The 18,805-nt window shown below is 40.6% G+C and overlaps 1 protein-coding gene across 1 annotated transcript; it reads right to left on the minus strand.

The window, feature by feature from the left end:
• Positions 1-4,943: 4,943 nt before the first annotated feature.
• AQP11 (aquaporin 11) lies at positions 4,944-15,807 on the minus strand. Its single transcript, XM_059708362.1, has 3 exons — positions 15,024-15,807; positions 9,608-9,724; positions 4,944-5,278 (listed from the first exon to the last, which is right to left on the minus strand). The coding sequence occupies exons 1-3, from the start codon at positions 15,640-15,642 to the stop codon at positions 5,199-5,201; spliced, it is 816 nt and encodes a 271-aa protein (XP_059564345.1). The 5' UTR covers positions 15,643-15,807; the 3' UTR covers positions 4,944-5,198.
• Between the last annotated feature and the right edge of the window lie 2,998 nt (positions 15,808-18,805).

Consider the following 18,805-nt stretch of genomic DNA (forward strand, 5'->3'; position numbering starts at 1 on the left):
AGATTAAGATATAGGAGCTTCGCCCTGACCGGTTTGGCTCAGTGGATAGAGCGTCAGCCTGCGGACTCAAGGGTCCCAGGTTCGATTCCAGTCAAGGGCATGTACCTTGGTTGCGGGCACATCCCCAGTGGGGAGTGTGCAGGAGACAGCTGATAGATGTTTCTCTCTCATCGATGTTTCTAACTCTATCCCTCTCCCTTCCTCTCTGTAAAAAATCAATAAAATTAAAAAAAAAAAAGATATAGGTGCTTCAAGGTGTTCAAGCTAGGAAATAGGCAGAATATTAAGTGCTGTGATGGGGGCTGGGGAGGTGGGGTTTATTATGGGAGCCATTGCAGTTTTTTGTGTGAGGGACTGAAGTGGTAGATTAGGATACAAGTCTGGCCAACTTAGAATGTCAAGGAGGAAGACTAAAGGCAAAGATTCTAGTTAAGAAGCTGCTATAGTCCTAGCTTGTTTGGCATAGTGGATAGAGCATTGGCCTGTGGACTGAAGGGTCCTGGGTTCGATTCCCAGTAGGGAGCGTGCAGGGAGGCAGCTGGTCAATGATTCTCTCTCATCATTGATGTTTCTATCTCCCTCTCTTTTTGTCTCTGAAATTAATAAAAATACATTTAAAAAATACATATTTCCACAAGAAGTTGTGGAATCTTGTATGCCATTTAGAAGCAAGGAAACTTATTCACCATGTAGGATTATTTAAATTGTAGTTATTCTAGCCCTAGCATTCAAGTACAGTTTTGTTATAGCATGTTTTTTAAATAATGTGAACTAGTTCACAAATAATTGCTAAATAGGACAGTGATGTTAGTATAACCCAGAAGTCCCATTGGTTGATAGGCAGTTTTCCCCAACACATTAACACCCATTTCCTACAGTTTTATAATAGTTAACTGGAGGAATACATGCATTTATGTCAGAAATAAGAAGCTGTGTCATATATTGATAGGATCGCTCAGGGGTAGAAACAGGAAGTTAACTGCAGTAATCTGGGAAATAGGAAGTAGGTGGAGGCTTGGACCAAACTAGGCCATAATGAACATTATGAAAGCCTACCTTCCTAGAAAAACACATGTACACAGGAGGTGTGCACAAGAATGTTTATTGAAGCATTGCTTTAATAGTGAATAACTAGGCCCTGTCCTGGTAGCTCAGTTGGTGAGAGCATTGTCCTAATACGCCAAGGTTGCAGGTTCAATCTCTGGTCAGGGCACTTATAAGAAGCAACCAGTGAATGCATGGATGAGTGGAACAACATATCAATGTTTGTCTCTCATCAATTTAAAAAATTTTTTTTGAAGTGAATGACTAGAATACCCCATCAATAGATTGGATAAACTACGCAGTTTGAATTAAGTTACTAGCCAAAGAGAAATGTCATATATACAGATGAATATGAGTCGAGTTATATAAGCTAGAGATACAAATTTGGCAGTCATTAGGATATAGATGCTGCTATAAGGCCACAGGACTGGATAAAATTACTAAGGCAGTAAGTATAAATAGAAAAGAGCTCAGAGAAGTGAGCCCTGGGAGACTATCATGTAGTTTGGGGAAAGGAGGAAGAACTATCTAAAGAAACTTGAGAAAATGATTTTCTGAAACAAGTGTTCTCAGGAGACAGAAATCAATTGTATCCAATACTGATAGGAAGGATGAGAGTTCCATTTAACAACATGGAAATTCTTGGCAAGAGTTTCAGTGGAATGCTGGAATTGAAGGCCTGATTAGAATGCTTTTAGAGAAATTGGGAAGAGGAAAATTGAAGAGCTTCAAACTCCCACCACCACATCTACCTACCTAACTCTTCTTGTGCCAATATGTTGCTTTTTCTCCTGTTACTATGAATGAGCTGTCTATGCCTCTGGTTGAAGCCAGCCCCTACCGTTGTGTATTTGATTCTGTCTTCACTAAATCTCCCCTTCCTCTCCTACATCATCAGTTATTTTCTTTCTACTGCACCATTCTGGTCAGCATATAAACATGCTGATATCTTTCCCATTAAAAAAAAAAAATCTCTTGACCAAACTTTCTCCTTCAGCTACTGCCCACATTTTCTTCCCTTTACAGAAAAATTCTTTGAAAGAACTGTTCAGGTGCAGGCATGGAATAAGCAGATTTATCAAGTTGTGGTTAAGCCATGTGAGGATGATGAAGAGATAAAGAAACAAGGAAGTTAAAATGGTATGCAAGTGTGTAATTTAAGCTGCTTAAGCGTGGGAAGCCGCCTCTAGTCTTCTCTAGCAGAGAGGTGTGGACAAGGAGCCAGGAAGGCTGGTGACCCTTGAAGCCCTGGCAAAGGTCAGAGCTATGCACCCACTGTTTAGTCCAGACAATGGTTAGCTGAAGCAAATTCCCCACCAGAGTCATGTAAATCCTTACTGATAAGATATTCTGTTTTTTACTGGAACTTGCCTAAGGTCTATGGGTGGATCCCAAACTGAATAAAAAGATGGCGAGGCCTGAGCACAAGCGGAATCCATCCTCTTGGGATGGACTCTCGCCTGGCCCCCCAATTTCCGAATTATCTCATCTCGTCTCTTTCATTTGTGTGCGGCCCCTCTTCCAGATCCTGAACCCTGAACCACGCGGGACATGGGGGAACATACACACTTAAGAGAACACTTGAGAGGAGTGAGATGTGAAAAGGGGGTGGTAGCAATGAACAAAAGCTCCCCATGAAGGTCAAGGAATCATTGGAAATAGTGTCCTCAAGCTGGAAAGAGGTGTTAGTGTTGGAGAGTGGGGTGTTGAGATTATAGAAGAGTCTGAGTTATTGCTAATGACAAATTCAAGGTTATGACCAAAGTTGTAGCTGAGACAGAATAGGAAAAACTATTGAGTCTTTCAGTTTAGCTGACATACTGAGAGGCAAGACACTGTAAGCATCATCTGTATGGGCATTGAAATCATAAGAAATATAGTGGAGTAGTATTGTAGAGAGAGTAAGACAGGAACTGAGTTCTTAAAGGATCAATGGGGAATTGGGACTGTACAGTAGATAACTGCAGTAAGAAGTACCCCGGTAGCAGATGCCATAACTGATGGCATGTTTTTTATAGGGAGCAGAATTCAGGCCTAGTATTGCCAGATATTTTGATATTTTGCAAGAGGAAACTGGATTTTTATGTGAAAAAGACAAAATATTAGCTGTGTGTGTGTGTGTGTGTGTGTGTGTGTGTTTTTAAATACTGTGCAGGCCAAATAAACCATGTCATGCCTTGGCTGGTTTGGCTCAGTGGATAAAGCATAGGCCCACAAATTGAAGGGAACTGGGTTTGATTTCTGTCAGAGGCATGTAACTAGGTTGCAGGCTCCCTCCCCAGCTCACATTGATGTTTCTGTCTCGACCTCTCCCTTCCACTCTCTAAAAATCAATGGAAAAAGGTCCTTGGGTGAGGATTAACAACAAAAAAACATGTCAGAGACTGAATTTAGCCATTGTCACAATTTTATGAACTCTGCTTTTAAAATAGAAACTACTGCCCTAACCGGTTTGGCTCAGTGGATAGAGCGTCGGCCTGCAGACTGAAGTGTCCCAGGTTCGATTCCAGTCAAGGGCATGTACCTTGGTTGCCGGCAAATCCCCAGTAGGGGGGTGTGTAGGAGGCAGCTGATCGATGTTTCCTTCACATTGATGTTTCTAACTCTCTATCCCTCTCCCTTCTTCTCTGTAAAAAAAAAAAAAAAATCAATAAAATATATTAAAACAATAAAATAAAAATAGAAACTACTAAGGTGCCCTGGCCAGCTTGGCTCAGTGGATAGAGCGTTGGCCTGCGGACTGAAGGGTCCCAGGTTCGATTCCAGCCAAGGGCACATGCCTGCGTTGCGGGCTTGATCCCCGGTAGGGGGCGTGCAGGAGGCAGCCGATCAGTGTTTCTCATCATTGATGTTTCTATCTCTTTCTCTTCCCTTCCTCTCTGAAATCAATAAAGAAATATATTTTAAAAAAAACTACTAAGGTGTGAGTCCACGGTTGCCAAACTGGCTGGCTGGCTGCCTTGCCATAGTTCAGTCTGCAGGTGTAAAGAGGGACTGTACAAGCTGATCACCAAGCAGCACTTGAAGTACCTGGCAGTTTGTCACTTGCCTGATTGATTACTGCTCAAACAGATTTTATTTCACCCCATATTTGTTTACTTCAGTTCTAACCCTGATAATGGAATTGCCTTTGAAGAGAAACACACCTAACCTTTTATGGCCAGAACTTTCATTAAAGTAGACCTCATACAATAAAGGAAATAGGGGAAATTTTGAAGGTTCTTTAAGCCTTAAAAAAAAAAAAAAAAAAAAAAAAAGGCTAGTTAATTCCTAAACAAATTTTACTGTTATAAAATATTTAATGTTTCTTCAAAATTTTCATTTTCCTTTAGTCATATTGATGACTGAGAATTTTTTTGTATTAAAGTAGAAGTCCTCAAGATGGTGTTTGAACTTGGGCAGGGCCGAAACACTCCCTAGACTTAGTTTCCTTATCTGTAAAACAGATTAAAAATACATGCCCTGCCTACTTTGATTAGGATCAAATGAGTGTGAAAAGGTTACATCTTGACTTTGTATGGGTGCTTTGTGATATTATACAGCATACTATTAAAGAATAACAACTTGCCTAAAGCTAGTGAGCCGCTCTGTTTAGAGAAAATAGTTTAGATTAGAATATATTTAAAATTTAGGAAACCCTGGGAATATGAGTGGGTATATAATCTGCTTCCAAAAGCAACTTTCCTATTGAAAGATGACACTGGGTATCACTGTGTGAGGTACTGGCTGAAAAGTATCCTCTCCAGGTCTGAGAGCATGACTAGTACTGTGGTTAAAAATCCTGTTCATTCAGGAGACACTTGATATACACACTTTCTTTGGGCCTCCCATCACCTTCCCTTCCTTTCTCACCCTGTACTCATTTTTTTTCCTCACCAAAATGAACAATTATCACTTGATTTATAGTTAATGTAGTGAGTCTCTGCTAGCAGCATTTAATACACACTCAAAAGAACAAGTCTTAACTGAGAAATACAGGATGCCTCATTTTCATAGTAATTTTTTAAGTCCCAGGGATGAAAACTAAGGCAGCTTCCTCAAAGGAAGTGACATTGATGAATCCAGTGCAGCCAGTGTGCTGAATCTGAGGAGACAAAGTCTTTATCACGTCCAACCAGACTGTCTTGTGACTTAGTCTGAGTCTTTTGGAATAGTTACTCCTTCTTGTTAGTTGTATGGTTGTTATACAGCCATGGAAGGAACAAGCTGAATGTCAAAATCATCAACAGTATACCTGGAAGATAAAACACAATAAAATAAAAACAAATCTCTAAAATTCATAATCAACAAGTAGGTATAACTTAAGATTATATGTACAATTATATACCTAGAGATTGGAAAGCAATGTTTAAAAGAATTAGCTACATCAATTATACATAAAATGTAGATCGTTTCTAAATCTAATATTCTCGCATTATTCTTCTTCAACTATGAACCCTTAAAAACAATATGTACTTGGTAAAACCAGTAAGATCTAAACATAGAGGATAAACCAAACCTAAATAGTTGGAGTTCTAGTTCTGACTCCATTACTGACTTACTGAGCGAGAACCTCTGGACTTGGGTCTCCATTTGCTCTTTAAAATGGCAACACTGTCCCCCATATTCTCGAGTAGTGCTTTTCAACCTTTTTCATCTCATGGCACACATAAACTACTAAAATTCTGCAGTCACCAAAAAATACACTTTTTGCCAATCTGACCCAAAAAATAGGTATAATTTTGATTCATTCACACCAGATACCTATCTATAGTTATGTTGGCTGTTCTTGGTTATTGTTTTTTTTTGTTGTTGTTGTTTTTATTTGACAATCTTAAGGGAAAAGGTCAGTGCCCCTGACTAAATATTCAGGTATTGCAGATTTTAAAAATTCTGGCAGCATACCTGTTGAAAATTGCTGCCCTAGCACTGGCCAGGTGGCTCAGTAGTTGGAGTATCACCCCTTACACCTAAAGGTTGCCAGGGCCTAGGTTGCACCGGTCATATACGGGAGGCAGCGATCAATGTTTCTCTCACATTGATCTCTCTCTCTAAAAATCAATGGGTGGGTGGTGGTGGGGGTGTTCACTTCCTCAGATGAGGATTAGAAAAAAAAGAAAGAAAATCGCTGCCCTAAGGATGTTCTGGGAAAATAAAACAACTGAAAGCACTCTTGAGTTTTCACTTGGAATGATCAAAAAAGAACACTATGTTATATTACTTTATCTCTTCTCATTTTTTCATCAAATCTTAACCGTTAATAGCTTTTAAAGCTGTATCAAGCAAAATATCTAGAACAAAATTTCGGTTAATGTTGAAATTTTAAATCTTAAATATGAAAAAAAAATGACGTAATAGTAAATCTTCATTTTGAGGACATACCAGGCAAATCTAGCATGTAGGTCCTGGTTGATTTTTCAGTGAGGAACAGGGTTAGAGTAGAGTGCTCAAATCACTGCCTTGAAAGGGAAGTCTCCAATAGTTAATATGTTTTATCTTAACATACTTAAGTCTAAAGCTCTAGGTCAGTTTTAACTAAGATTAAGAATGAGTGAGTGTCACGTGCAGATTTGATATTATATTACTCTTATTTGGTAACAACAGGAAACCTTAAGGTTTAATTAGCATTTGGATAGCTTAACATAATTTGAAAAAGATGAGTCTGTTTTGCAACCAAAGGCTTGAAATGAAAAAAATGTCAGAACAATCCCTAGGTTATGATCCACCAAATCCGGCATTTTCTTTATAAAGTCAGAGCTAGAAAATAAGACATCACATGGAAAACTTTTTTCTAAAATGGAATTCCCATTTCATATAAGCAAATGTAATTTTCATTCTATGATATGTGTAAATTAGAGAAATAATTTTATATCTAGTCTTATAATCACATTTATAACATTTTAAATTAATTTTGGGGAGATGGCAGGGGGCATTAAAGGAATTACAATATCCGCTATGAAGAGAAACAAGAACTAGGCCTGTGGTTTTCAAGAATAGCTTGCTCCTTGCTTGGTCAAAAAAGAAAGGAAAAGAAGATAGCTGTCTGGGCATTGCTGTCCATTTCACCCCATGGCATTGCCTAATGTAGCTTTATGGGGTTTTGCTTGTTTTGACTCCTGTCTCTTACTTAGCTCTTTGAATGACTTTTGTAAAAATATAATTTCTTATTTCTTATCCCTCTTTGACTTTAATTGTGACCTTATTTCATTTGAGGCCATATTTTTCCCTCCAATGGGAATGTAACTTCAGTGTATGACAATATTCATTGTAAGCTGAAATTCAGTACAGTGGGGCCTTGACTTACGAGTTCAATTTGTTCCGTGACGGAGCTCGTAAATCAAATTACTCGTATGTCAAATCAAAAAGTGAACAAGTGAGACAAGTGATGCTGGGCTGATGTTGTGGCGTTCACTGTGACATTTGCTGCGCCAACTAGCGGTGGGATATCTGAAGCTGGCTCGTAACCCGAATTTTAGCTCACAACTCAAAGCAAAAAATCGGCCGAGAGACTGCTCGTATCTCGAAAAACTCGTTAGTCGGGACACCCGTAGGTCAAGGCCCCACTGTATTCTAAAAACTGCCATATTTTCACACCTCTTATCCATATATATATATTGAAGGATTCCTGTATTGTTTCTCATTCATAAGTCTCTTAAAGAAATAGTATAGGGACAGCCCTAGCTGGTTTGGCTCAGTGGAAAGAGCATCAGCTTGCGGACTGAAGGGTCCCAGGTTCAACTCCAAGGTCAAGGGCACGTGCCCGGGTTGTGGGCTTGATCCCCAGTAGGGGTCCTGCAGGAGGCAGCTGACCAATGATTCTCTCTAATCATGGATGTTTCCATCTCTCCCACTCTCCCTTCTTCTCTGACCTCAATAAAATATATATAGAAATATAGGAACATGCCTCCTTAAACCAAAAATGACAACAGGAATTTTTATGTTGGGTCTATTTAGAAAAAAGGAGGTCTTTAGGCCAACTAAGAATCTTTGCTTATTTTCAACAAGCTAAGTAGGGCCATACATAATTGCATAAAAGTTGATTCTAATTCCAGTTTTAAAGGATTCCTTAAATAGGAAGCAAAGGAATGGATAAAAGTATATTTGTATTTTGTTTGGTTTGTTTTTGGATAAGTGGTTCTTTAAAGTGCTTTGGTAATGGCCATATACAACATTACCTCCTTGTTTGGACTACAATAACAGGAAGAGAATATATCCTTTTTCCCTTCCTGCTACTCGCTAGTTTGTATACTGTACTTTCTAAAGGGGCAGAGATGATAGTTTCTTTTTTTATTTGTCATGAGATTTTCCCCCCAGTATGTTCTTTAAGAAGAAATTATGGAGTGATTTGGACCTGTGTTTAAAGTAAAATGTCAGGGTCCTTTTACAGAGAGTGTCATTACTACTGATTTCTTATCAAATTCTTCTGGAAAGGCCTACTTTTTAGCATTCTTTCAAGTAATGGGTGAAACAATTCCTTAGTATCATGGGCCTATTATTAACATCATATTTGGGATGCATTAAACAAATATGTATATAATGTTAATAATATATGTTGATTTCAAATAAGACATATTAGAGATTTTTCCACATGAAAACTATCGCTAGACCTGTCCAATTAGTGACCTTTTTAACTTCTTAAAAATCAAAAATAGAGAAAATTTATCTTTAAAGCATTTATTATTGGAAAACTAGCAATCTGTTGAACTGAAAAACACCAATATTAGCATTTTAAAATGCAGGTTTTCTCTGATATTCTACATGTTTAGACCTGCATATTAACATAACAGATACTACATAAAGGAATGGGAGGTAAATGGCAGGAGTAAAGTGTGAGGGCTGTTCAAACCTGTGCCCTTGTTCCCTTCTATATGTACCCTTTAAGGAAAACAAACGGAGCCGAGCAACAAGAAACAAACTGCTAACTGTAGATAAAAATAAGGATGAACTAATAAAAAGCCAGGTATCCTCATACTCACTTATAGTTATGAATTATAATCAAGCTTAAAACAAATGACTAATCAATAACATATAAAGAAGTGCATATTATCACTACAGTTACTTTATACCTTTTTGTGTTATTTGGCCCATCTATATAGAGGAGTTTTATATATCTTCTGATTTAATAGAAGTAACAGTAATGAATCTTGTGGATTTTAAAGCTGTGCTCATTACAGGTACACATTGTTATATAAAATGCTTTTCTGAAAAATGAGTCAAATGAACTAATAGTATTTTATCTGGAGTACACAAATTTGAAAAACTAATTTCTTTAGTAAAAAAAATAAGTTTTTAATGAAATTAATCACTCCTCATTTTTTTTGCCCTCATCTGAGAGTTTTTTGTTAAGTGGTATCATACTTGTAACTGACTATCCTTAACTAGATAATTTTGCTTCTTTGAAGATAAAAACAGTTTTAAAGGATACTGCACAAGATAAACTGTTATTTCAGGCATGTTAACTATCCTTTTTATTTTCTTTTTTGTGCCTTCTCTGGCTTTAGAAATTGATGTGCTACAGTGATATTCCATACCATATTTCAAGATAAATTGATCTTTCAATCATATTAAATAAAAACATGCTTACCTAAAGAAGGAGCCAGCCAATATACTATAAAAAATTGAAGGAAATCTTCATCGAAACACTTGAAATGTAGTGAAAGTGCCAAAGCTGGATTAAATATAGCTCCTGTTAGACTTCCTCCTGTAATACATTTTAAGCAGAGTGATACCAAACCATGTATCTTATATTTTCTTGTAACTGAAAATAAAGGGGTTATTAAATCTAACTTTTGTTTTACATAGTTAAGGACAGTCGCCCTTTGGTATCTGTGGAGGATTGGTTCCAGGAGCCCCTGCGGATACCAAAATCCATAATTGTCCAAGTCCCTTATATAAAATGGCATAGTAGTTGCATATATACATACACATCCTCCCCTATACTTTAAGTCATCTCAAGATTACGTATAATACCTAATACAATGTAAATGCTCTATAAATAGTTATTTATTATATAGAGAATAATGACAACAAAAAAGTGCATACAGTCAGTATAGACACAATTATCATAGTCCTAGCTACATAGTACATGTCAGCAACAACATAATTTTTTAAGAATGTTTTTGATCCATGGTTGGTTGAATCTGTGGATTTGAACTCATAGATTCAGAACCTGTGGGGTTCCAAATACAGGAGCCAACTGCATTCTTATTCTATGATCTTTCTTTGTAGAATCACCTGTCTATATAAAAATAGCTTATAGATTATAATATGCCAGATGCAAAAAAACCCAACAGGTTATTAAGAAAGTTAATCCAGCCCTGGCTTGCATGGTTCAGTGATTAGAGCATCCATCTGTGCACCAGAGGTCCAATTCCCAGTCAAGGGCACCTACCTGGGTTGCAGGTTTGATCCCCACCCCTGGTCAGGCATGTGTAAGAGGCAATCAGTTGATGTTTCTTTCTCCTCTCTCTTTCCCTGTCTCCCCCTTCCCTCCCTTCCACTCTAAAAATCAATGGAAGAATATCCTCACTCTTCAGGTGAGAATAAAAAAGAAGAAGAAAAGAGTGTTAATCCAGTGCTTTTCCTATATATTATTGTAAAATGTACATTCAGAATGAATCTGCTCTATTGCTGTTCCTATAAGGTTTTATAAAATAGGAGATTTGGCTGTTTTTTAATTTAAATGAATAAATAATAAAAATAAAATGAAAATACATTAAAAAATGGATTCAGTACCTCAGGTTTCTCTTGGACATAGCATACCTTTGTGTTGAAAACAAAAAGTAAAATGGACCAAAGCATTATCATTAACTCCATTTTTACTTGTCAAGAGAGCCCTAAAGAAGTAACGGAATGGTATGTAAATTATACCTCAGTAAAGTGGCTACAAAAATTTTTTTGCCAAGAAGTAACTGAGTAGTCATGAACAATAAGCACAAATCCTGTCAACTGCTTTTCAGGACTCATGGTCTAGTTAGCCCTACATGCCCAGTCATAAGAAAACAGCTAAGTACATTAGTTTATTGTTAATTTGGAATAACATTCAATATTTGGAAATAATGAGAGATCTCCAAGATAAATCCTTACAACCACCACCATAAAAAGCAAACCCAGAAAGTAAGGTATGAAACTTATTATGTTAACACAAACACACATACTGGATTCTGTAGGGTCTTATCTATCTATATATATATAAAAAATAAATGGACAGGAAAAAAAGTTTGAAAGGACACACAACACATGCACAGAGGATTGCCCTGGAGGAAAGAGTACACAGAGAAGGGCAGGGGATAGGCATGAGGATGACAGTCAAAAGTCACTTTTAGTCCCACTGGTAGTGTCAGTTTTTTTTACAAAAAGAACACATGTATTGTGTAATTAAATATGAATTATTTAAAAAGTAAGAAATCATGCACCAGGCATAGATCTAACAGAAAATGGCTTTGAAAAACAAGCTACCTATCATTGGCATTTGAAAGGGAGAAATCTTAACATCTTGAAGAATAGGTATCAGTGGGGAGATCTGGCCAGCTGCTGTGAAGAAAGAGACTTGGAGGACAGCATGAACTGAGTGAAGTCACCACAGTGAAAAGCTAAATCTCAAATTCTAGGCACTAATGTTTCTCAGCACTCCTAAAGGGAATCACATTCTCTGACAGAATGACACTCCTAAAATCCCATCAGACTCATGTATAATCCAGAATGTCCGTGAACTAATTTACAGTGGACTAGCCCTTTCTAGTGACCAGAATATTAGTAGCAGGTACTATGCTAAGAACTTGCATACATTACTCTATTCCTCACAATTGATAAAGATAGTAGTATTCTTCATTTTAAAAATGAGGAAAAACCCAAATTAAGTATCTCTCCTAAGGAAACAGTCCAACTCCTCTTAACCATTCTATTATAACTAGCATAATATAAAATGTCTTGAGCCCAGCTGGTATGGCCCAGTGGTTGAGTGTCGGAAGTATGAACCAAGAGGTCAGGGTTCAGTTCCCTGTCAGGGCACATGCCCGGATTGTGGGCTCGATCCCCGGTGTGGGGTGTGCAGGAGGCAGCCAATCAATCAATGATTCTCTCTCATCATTGATGTTTCCCTTCTTGCTGAAATAAAAATACATACTTTTAAAAATGTCTTGAACTTTTATTTGAACTTATTTTTCTTTTTTTAAATATATTTTATTGATTTTTTACAGAGAGGGAGAGAGAGAGTCAGAAACATCGATGAGAGAGAAACATCGATCAGCCGCCTCCTGCACATCTCCCACTGGGGATATGCCCGCAACCCAGGCACATGCCCTTGACCGGAATCGAACCCGGGACCTCTCAGTCCGCAGGCCGACGCTCCATCCACTGAGCCAAACCGGTTTCGGCTGAACTTATTTTTCATCTTAAAATTAGCACCTGTTTCAGATGGTTATTGTATTAAAAATGAAAACATGTAAAAAGCTTAATTCCCTTCTCCACTGACAAAAATCTTACTTCTATTCATCATGAAAAACTCCTGAATTAATAAAGTAAAAATCCTACAATTTCTTCGGATAATTTATTGTGCTTATTTTCAAAGTCCTTAGACATTACATGTGGAATGCCCATATATATATTATTTCTTTCTGTATGATTTTTAAAAAGTGAATAGAGTATTTGCCGATTCACTCATTCTAAAAATCCTTACTATTTATTTCGTAGCAGGTGACACCATGCTAAGTCATGGTTATATGTTATAATGAATCAATTTTAGTCTCTCTACTCATAAAGCTTACTGTCTAGTGAAGGAAAACAGACATTATATCAGAAAACAAGTGTATAAAAATTCTACAAAGGAAATGAACTGGGGGCTGTAGTAAAGACAACTTAGATGTATAAAATAATTTTTTTCAACATCAAATTAAAAAAAATGAATGCAGTCCTCTCTTACTCTGTTCAGTAAGCTAAAATTTCCCATGTCTAAGTTAAGGAAGATTTGCTTGAAATCTGCATTAGCAATTTTATAGCTTTAACATGCTAATAGGTCACACAGCTTCTTCCCCCCCTCCCCCCACCTTTCCCCCCCTCTTAATTTGGGAAACCAATTAAGTACATAAGTGGTAATGACTTCAGTGGCCTCAATTTGTGCATCAAAGTGCAGGGTGCTAAATCAGTAAATACACAATCAGACACTTGGCCACTGGCTATCCAAGGAGCCTGTGGCTACAGTGCTGGACAGTTATGTTCTGTCTTAAAATACATAATCAGCTGTTTTAACGTGACCTGTATTGGTGGTGACTTCTGAGTACCCTCAACTGTGTCCCAACTGTGGCAAAACATTTTGCAAGGGATGACCCTGTTTATATATGGAGGATGTTTCTGCTTTAGCTAAAACCTAAAACGCTAATAAACAACTATTCACCAACTCCTCAAATATGCATTATATCCTGCCCTCTTGCCTATACCATTTATTTCCATCTGTGTCTAAAAAAGAATGGTACTAGATCTAAAGAAAGGAAAACATTCGTGGTGTTTACTTTACCCTAGGAGGGCAAGCATGTGTTTAGTAGGAGTCCTCAGCTCAAGGTTTGCTTCTACTCATATTTTAATTTTAATGGGAAGAAGGTAAACTCTTACTACATATTTCCTTTCCTCCAAAACATTTTATAATTCAGATATAGTCCCAATGAAGATGTTTTGTTGTAATCTTTTAAAATGACACATTTCATCATTAAACTTTTCTTTTTGCATCTGATATCTGTCAAGGTAAACAAATGGTTTACAAGAAATCAGATTTCTCAAGAGTTGTTTTTAAAAAGAACCTTTAATTTCAAGCAAGTTTTAATTTTTTAATATTTTTATTGACTTCAGAGAGGAAGGGAGAGGAAGAGAGATAGAAACATCGATGAGAGAGAACCATTGATCAGCTGCCTCCTGCACACTCCCTACTGGGGGTGGAGCTCACAACCCGGGCATGTGCCCTTGACTGGAATCGAACCTGGGACCCTTCAGTTCGCAGGCCGATGCTCTATCCACTGAGCCAAACCAGTGAGAGCCAAGTTTTACTTTTAAAGCATCTTTCTTGATTAAGTCACTTAAAAGTTCATTTATGCCGTAACCGGTTTGGCTCAGTGGATAGAACATCGGCCTGCGGACTGAAGGGTCCCAGGTTTGATTCCAGTCAAGGCCATGTACCTTGGTTGCGGGCACATCCCCAGTAGGGGGTGTGCAGGAGGCAGCTGATCGCTGTTTCTAACTCTCTATCCCTCTCCCCCTCTCTCTACCTCTCTGTAAAAAATCAACAAAATATATTTAATAAATAAATAAAAGTTCATTTATTACTCAAGATGAATTATTAAGGAAATAAATTACTGGACTTGTATGCATGCATATAAGCCAAACCAATGGACATGGACAACAAGGGGATGAGAGCATGGGGGGGGGGGGGGGAGAATGGGGGTTAATGGGGGGGGGAATGAGGACACATTTGTAATTCCTTAACTAATAAAGAATTTAAAGATAAAAAAAGGAAATAAATTACTTTTAAGTAATTTTTCAGGAAAAGAACTAAGAAATAGAACTGAACTGAACTGTACTTGCCACTCTTACTATTAACCAATCATGTAGCTTTAAATTGGAAGGAACTTTTTAAGCCCAGGATCATTTTTCAGTGAGTGTCAGAAAGGATCTATACCAGCTTGGCTTGAGGAAAGAGGTAGCTGATAACTTATCTTCCTCTCTGCCATTGAAACAATCCCTTTGTGGGATATTTGAACCCTTGGCAATAGCTCACAAGTTCTCAGTTTCAGCACAGAAGTGGCTCCTTTTTCTGAGTGTTCGAAAAGGCACTGAATGGAGGACCAATATTTTGGCCCTATTGGTAAAGAACGGGACGCAACATGGTTAGAATAACGGGGATACTAGTACTGACATCACGGAGGTTCAGGGGTTTCAAATACATCTTGGTAAAGAGCTTAGAGCCTCAGGTCAAGAGGTCCAGACGAACCGAGTGTTTTGTGGGAATAACAAACCTGCATAGACCAAAAAGGTGATGAGTGCTGCCAGCATGTGGATACGAAGCTTGGTTCCGACCTCCTGGAAGTGCAGCAGGGCACTGTGGAAGATAAAGGAGCAGATGGCCTCAACGACGACGGCTTTGGGCAAGTCGACGTGCATGGGGTTCCTGCAAGCGAAGCTCCTCTCACCGACGTGATACCTGGTCAGTCCCAGGCTCCACAGGGCGCCTATACAGTACCTGCTGCCCAGAGCAGCCATCAGCTGAGCCAACAGCCTCATCGCCCCCGTCTCGGGGGACATTCCCCCCAGCATCATCTGCATCATCACACCGCACGGGTTGCTGGCCGTGCCCACCAGAGTCAGGCCATGCACCAACGAGAAGAAGTAGGTTAGCGTCAGCGACCAGGTGGGGTGCGCGGGTTCCTGCTCGCCGAGCAGCTGCAGCTCAAGGGTGCAGAAGCAGAGCTGGAAGGTGGCCAGAAACTCCAAGACGAAGGTGTGGGCCGTAGGCCGGTGCACGTGCCGCTGGAGGACCCCGCGGGCCAGCGCCACGGACAGCACGATCGACAGCATCAAACCCAGCGAGGTGCAGGTGTCCTGCACCTCGGGCCAGAGCCCCCGCAGCGTCGTCATGGCTCGCTCCCCCAGACTAGGCTGCGGGTCTGCTCGGCAGCAGGCGGTCGGTCTCGGGGCTGGAGTCCGAAGTCTGCGGCCCCGCCCCCTGCTCCGGCCCTCGGGGCGGGCGGACTCTAGACGAGCTGCCCCGCGCGTCACCGGAGGGCTCCTCCCCGCCGAGGTGCTGGGGCTAGAGCTGGAGAGGAAGGGAAGGGAGAGGCGGCGCGGCCCGCTCTGCTAGGGCACTGGCGGAGGGGTCAAGGGTCATCCCGCACGGCCACGCCCTGGCCCCTCTCCCAGGGACTGGAGCGGGCGCGAGCGGTTGCAGGGAGCCGGGGACGCCGCGCCGGGACCACTGCGCGTGCGCGTGGCGGCCGGCGCCCCCGCCGGCGCTGGGTGGGACCTCAGCGTTTGGGGCCGGGCGGCTTGCAGGTGCGCCCTCGGGGCGTGGGAAGGTGAGCGACTTCTGTTTTGACAGTTGCTTTGAAGCGAGGAAACTGAGGGTTTTACTACCCGCTCCTAAAACTGTAAAACCGTCAAGCTGGAAAGACACCTAAAGATCATCTTGACCAACCACCTCGTTTTTTATTAATGGGGCGACTGAGCAGACGGGAGGTGACGGAAGTGCAGGGCAGCGGGTGTGTGCGGGGTGGTTATGCGGGAGTGGACTTCAGGGAAGAGCGAACCAGGGTTTGACCTGTGAAGGGCATGCAACGTGATTGTCTCCTTGATAATCGTTAGTTTTCTTCTCCTGCCTCACGGCTTTGGGGGTCATGGGACCCACCTCATGCATTGGTTTGCAGCACACAGGAGGTGTCCAGTAAGTGCGAGCCTGGAGGTGAAAGAGCAGGTCTGATGGGGCCCAAGTCTAGTTTCAGTTTTGCAAGATGAGAGTTCTGGAGATGAATGGGGTGATGGTTGCACAATAATGTGAATGTGTTCCAGGTGCAAAGTTCGTGCACCCGATGCTTCCAAAGAAAGGCCAGTATTCCAACCATTGGCTGCACATTAGAATCACCTGGGAATCTTTTCAAAATCCTGATTTCTGGGCCTCATCCTCCAGAAATTCTGTTTCCTATGTGGTGGGGCCACAACATTAGTAACAAACAGAATTTCTGGAGGATGAGGCCCAGAAATCAGGATTTTAAAAAGATTCCCAGGTGATTCTAATGTGCAGCCAAGGTTGAGAACCACTGGTTTAGAGTAAAGAAAGGTTAATTGATTGAGAAGAAATAATCTTCAAACCCATGTTAAGAGGGCCCACAATTCAGACTGTCTTCTCTGACAGGGAAGGGAGGAGGGGCAAGGCAAGAGGTGTGTTTCCTCCCCTCCCTTCCCTCCCCAGAGAGCTAGAGGGCTAGGCGCTGAAAAGGACTCAAAGGAGGAGCTGGGCAGCTCTAAATCCCTTTGATCCTGGTCTGTGGTTGAGCCCCTCTGACCTGAGTCCTTGCGGAGACTCCCGTAAATCTTTGATAAACAGTCATTACTTCCCAACCCCTTCAAGAAAGGCCCCTGGGCAAGGGGCTGCTGGGGCAAAAACTCAAGCCTCAAGCAGAATTCCTTTGGTTAATTAGCATATTTGAGGCAGGTGCTATTAATCCAGAGGCTCTGAGAAGAATACATTGTAGAATTAAGACCGAGAGAGCATTTCACTCTGTTACAAATGTACTTAACACCACTAAACTGTACACTTAAAAATGGTTAAGATGGTAGTTTTTATGTTATGTGTATTTTACTACAATTTTAAATGTGTTTTTTTAAGGGATGAGCTAGCAAGTTAAGCAAGACATGGATAAACCTTAAATGTATATTGCTAAGTGAAAAATCTGAAAGACTACAAACTATGTGATTCTATTTATAGGATGTTCTAGAAAAGGGAACTATAGAGGCAGAAAATAGATTAGTAGAGAGTCCATGGGAGAGAAGGGTTGAAAAGATTAAGCATCGAGGATTCTTTATGGTGGTAAAACTATTTTGCATAATACTATAAGGGTGGATATGTGACACTATGCATTTGTCCAAACCCATAGAACTGTTGTGCCCAGATTTCAAAGTTCCCAAGACCCCCAGGGAGCCCGTCAGTCCGATGCAAAAGCAAAGAGTCATTCATTTCAAACCCGGGTTTGGCTCCCCTGCCACACTCACCGATGCAACGGTAAGCCCAGTGGCCGAGAGAGAGAACTCTGTGTGGAGAGAGGTTTTATAGGGGGCTGGGGCAAGGGGAGGAGAAAGGACTGTGGGCCCTGCCGATTGGCCAGGGCACGAGTTGGTGTCTCATTACACAGGATGTGGTCATAGTGATGGCGTGCACTTCCCTTGACTATCTTCTGGGAAGAAGCTTGCTGAGCACATGGCCAAGGTAAGATGGAGGGCATAGCCCTTACCTGGGGCAAGGTGGAGGGCGTAGTCCTCGCCCTTTCAGAACCTTAATGTAGGCAAATTTTAACAAACCATTTAGGAGAATCCCAAACTGGAATAAAGACTGGAACAAAATAATACACCTTGTGTGAACCAACCTCATGGAAGGGGGTGGAAGAAAAGATGCTGATCTATAACTTGGAAATGAGTGGGATCTGTAAAACTAGATGCAGAAGGAACTGTACACCTGTTTCTAGTTGAAAACTTGTATATCCACGGGGGAAAAGGCTAGAATGATCCAGGTGGTAATGAACTGGAGTTGGAGATGTCACTATGACCTCATGTTTAGCTTAATATCGATACAGGCAGTTACATACAGAAATATTTATAGATGTTTGTGTGTGCCCTATAGTTTATACACACACAGCATTTCCTTACTCTGATACCTGACAGGGCCTAGGAGGTAGGATACCCTGGTAGCAATGAGCACACCTAGTGCCCAAATCTTGGTTTCTTTTGTTAAAAAAAAAAAAAAATATATATATATATATATTATTGATTTTTTTTTTACAGAGGGGAAGGGAGAGAGATAGAGAGTTAGACACATCGATGAGAGAGAAACATCAATTCAGCTGCCTCCTGCACATTCCCTACTGGGGATGTGCCTGCAACCAAGGTACATGCCCTTGACTGGAATCGAACCTGGGGCCCTTCAGTCCGCAGGCCGACGCTCTATCCACTGAGCCAAACCGGTTGCAGCGGTTCTCAACCTGTGGGTCGCGACCCCTTTGGGGGTCGAACGACCCTTTCACAGGGGTCGCCT

Source organism: Myotis daubentonii, chromosome 9, assembly GCF_963259705.1.
Source record: "Myotis daubentonii chromosome 9, mMyoDau2.1, whole genome shotgun sequence".
Taxonomy (NCBI): domain Eukaryota; kingdom Metazoa; phylum Chordata; class Mammalia; order Chiroptera; family Vespertilionidae; genus Myotis; species Myotis daubentonii.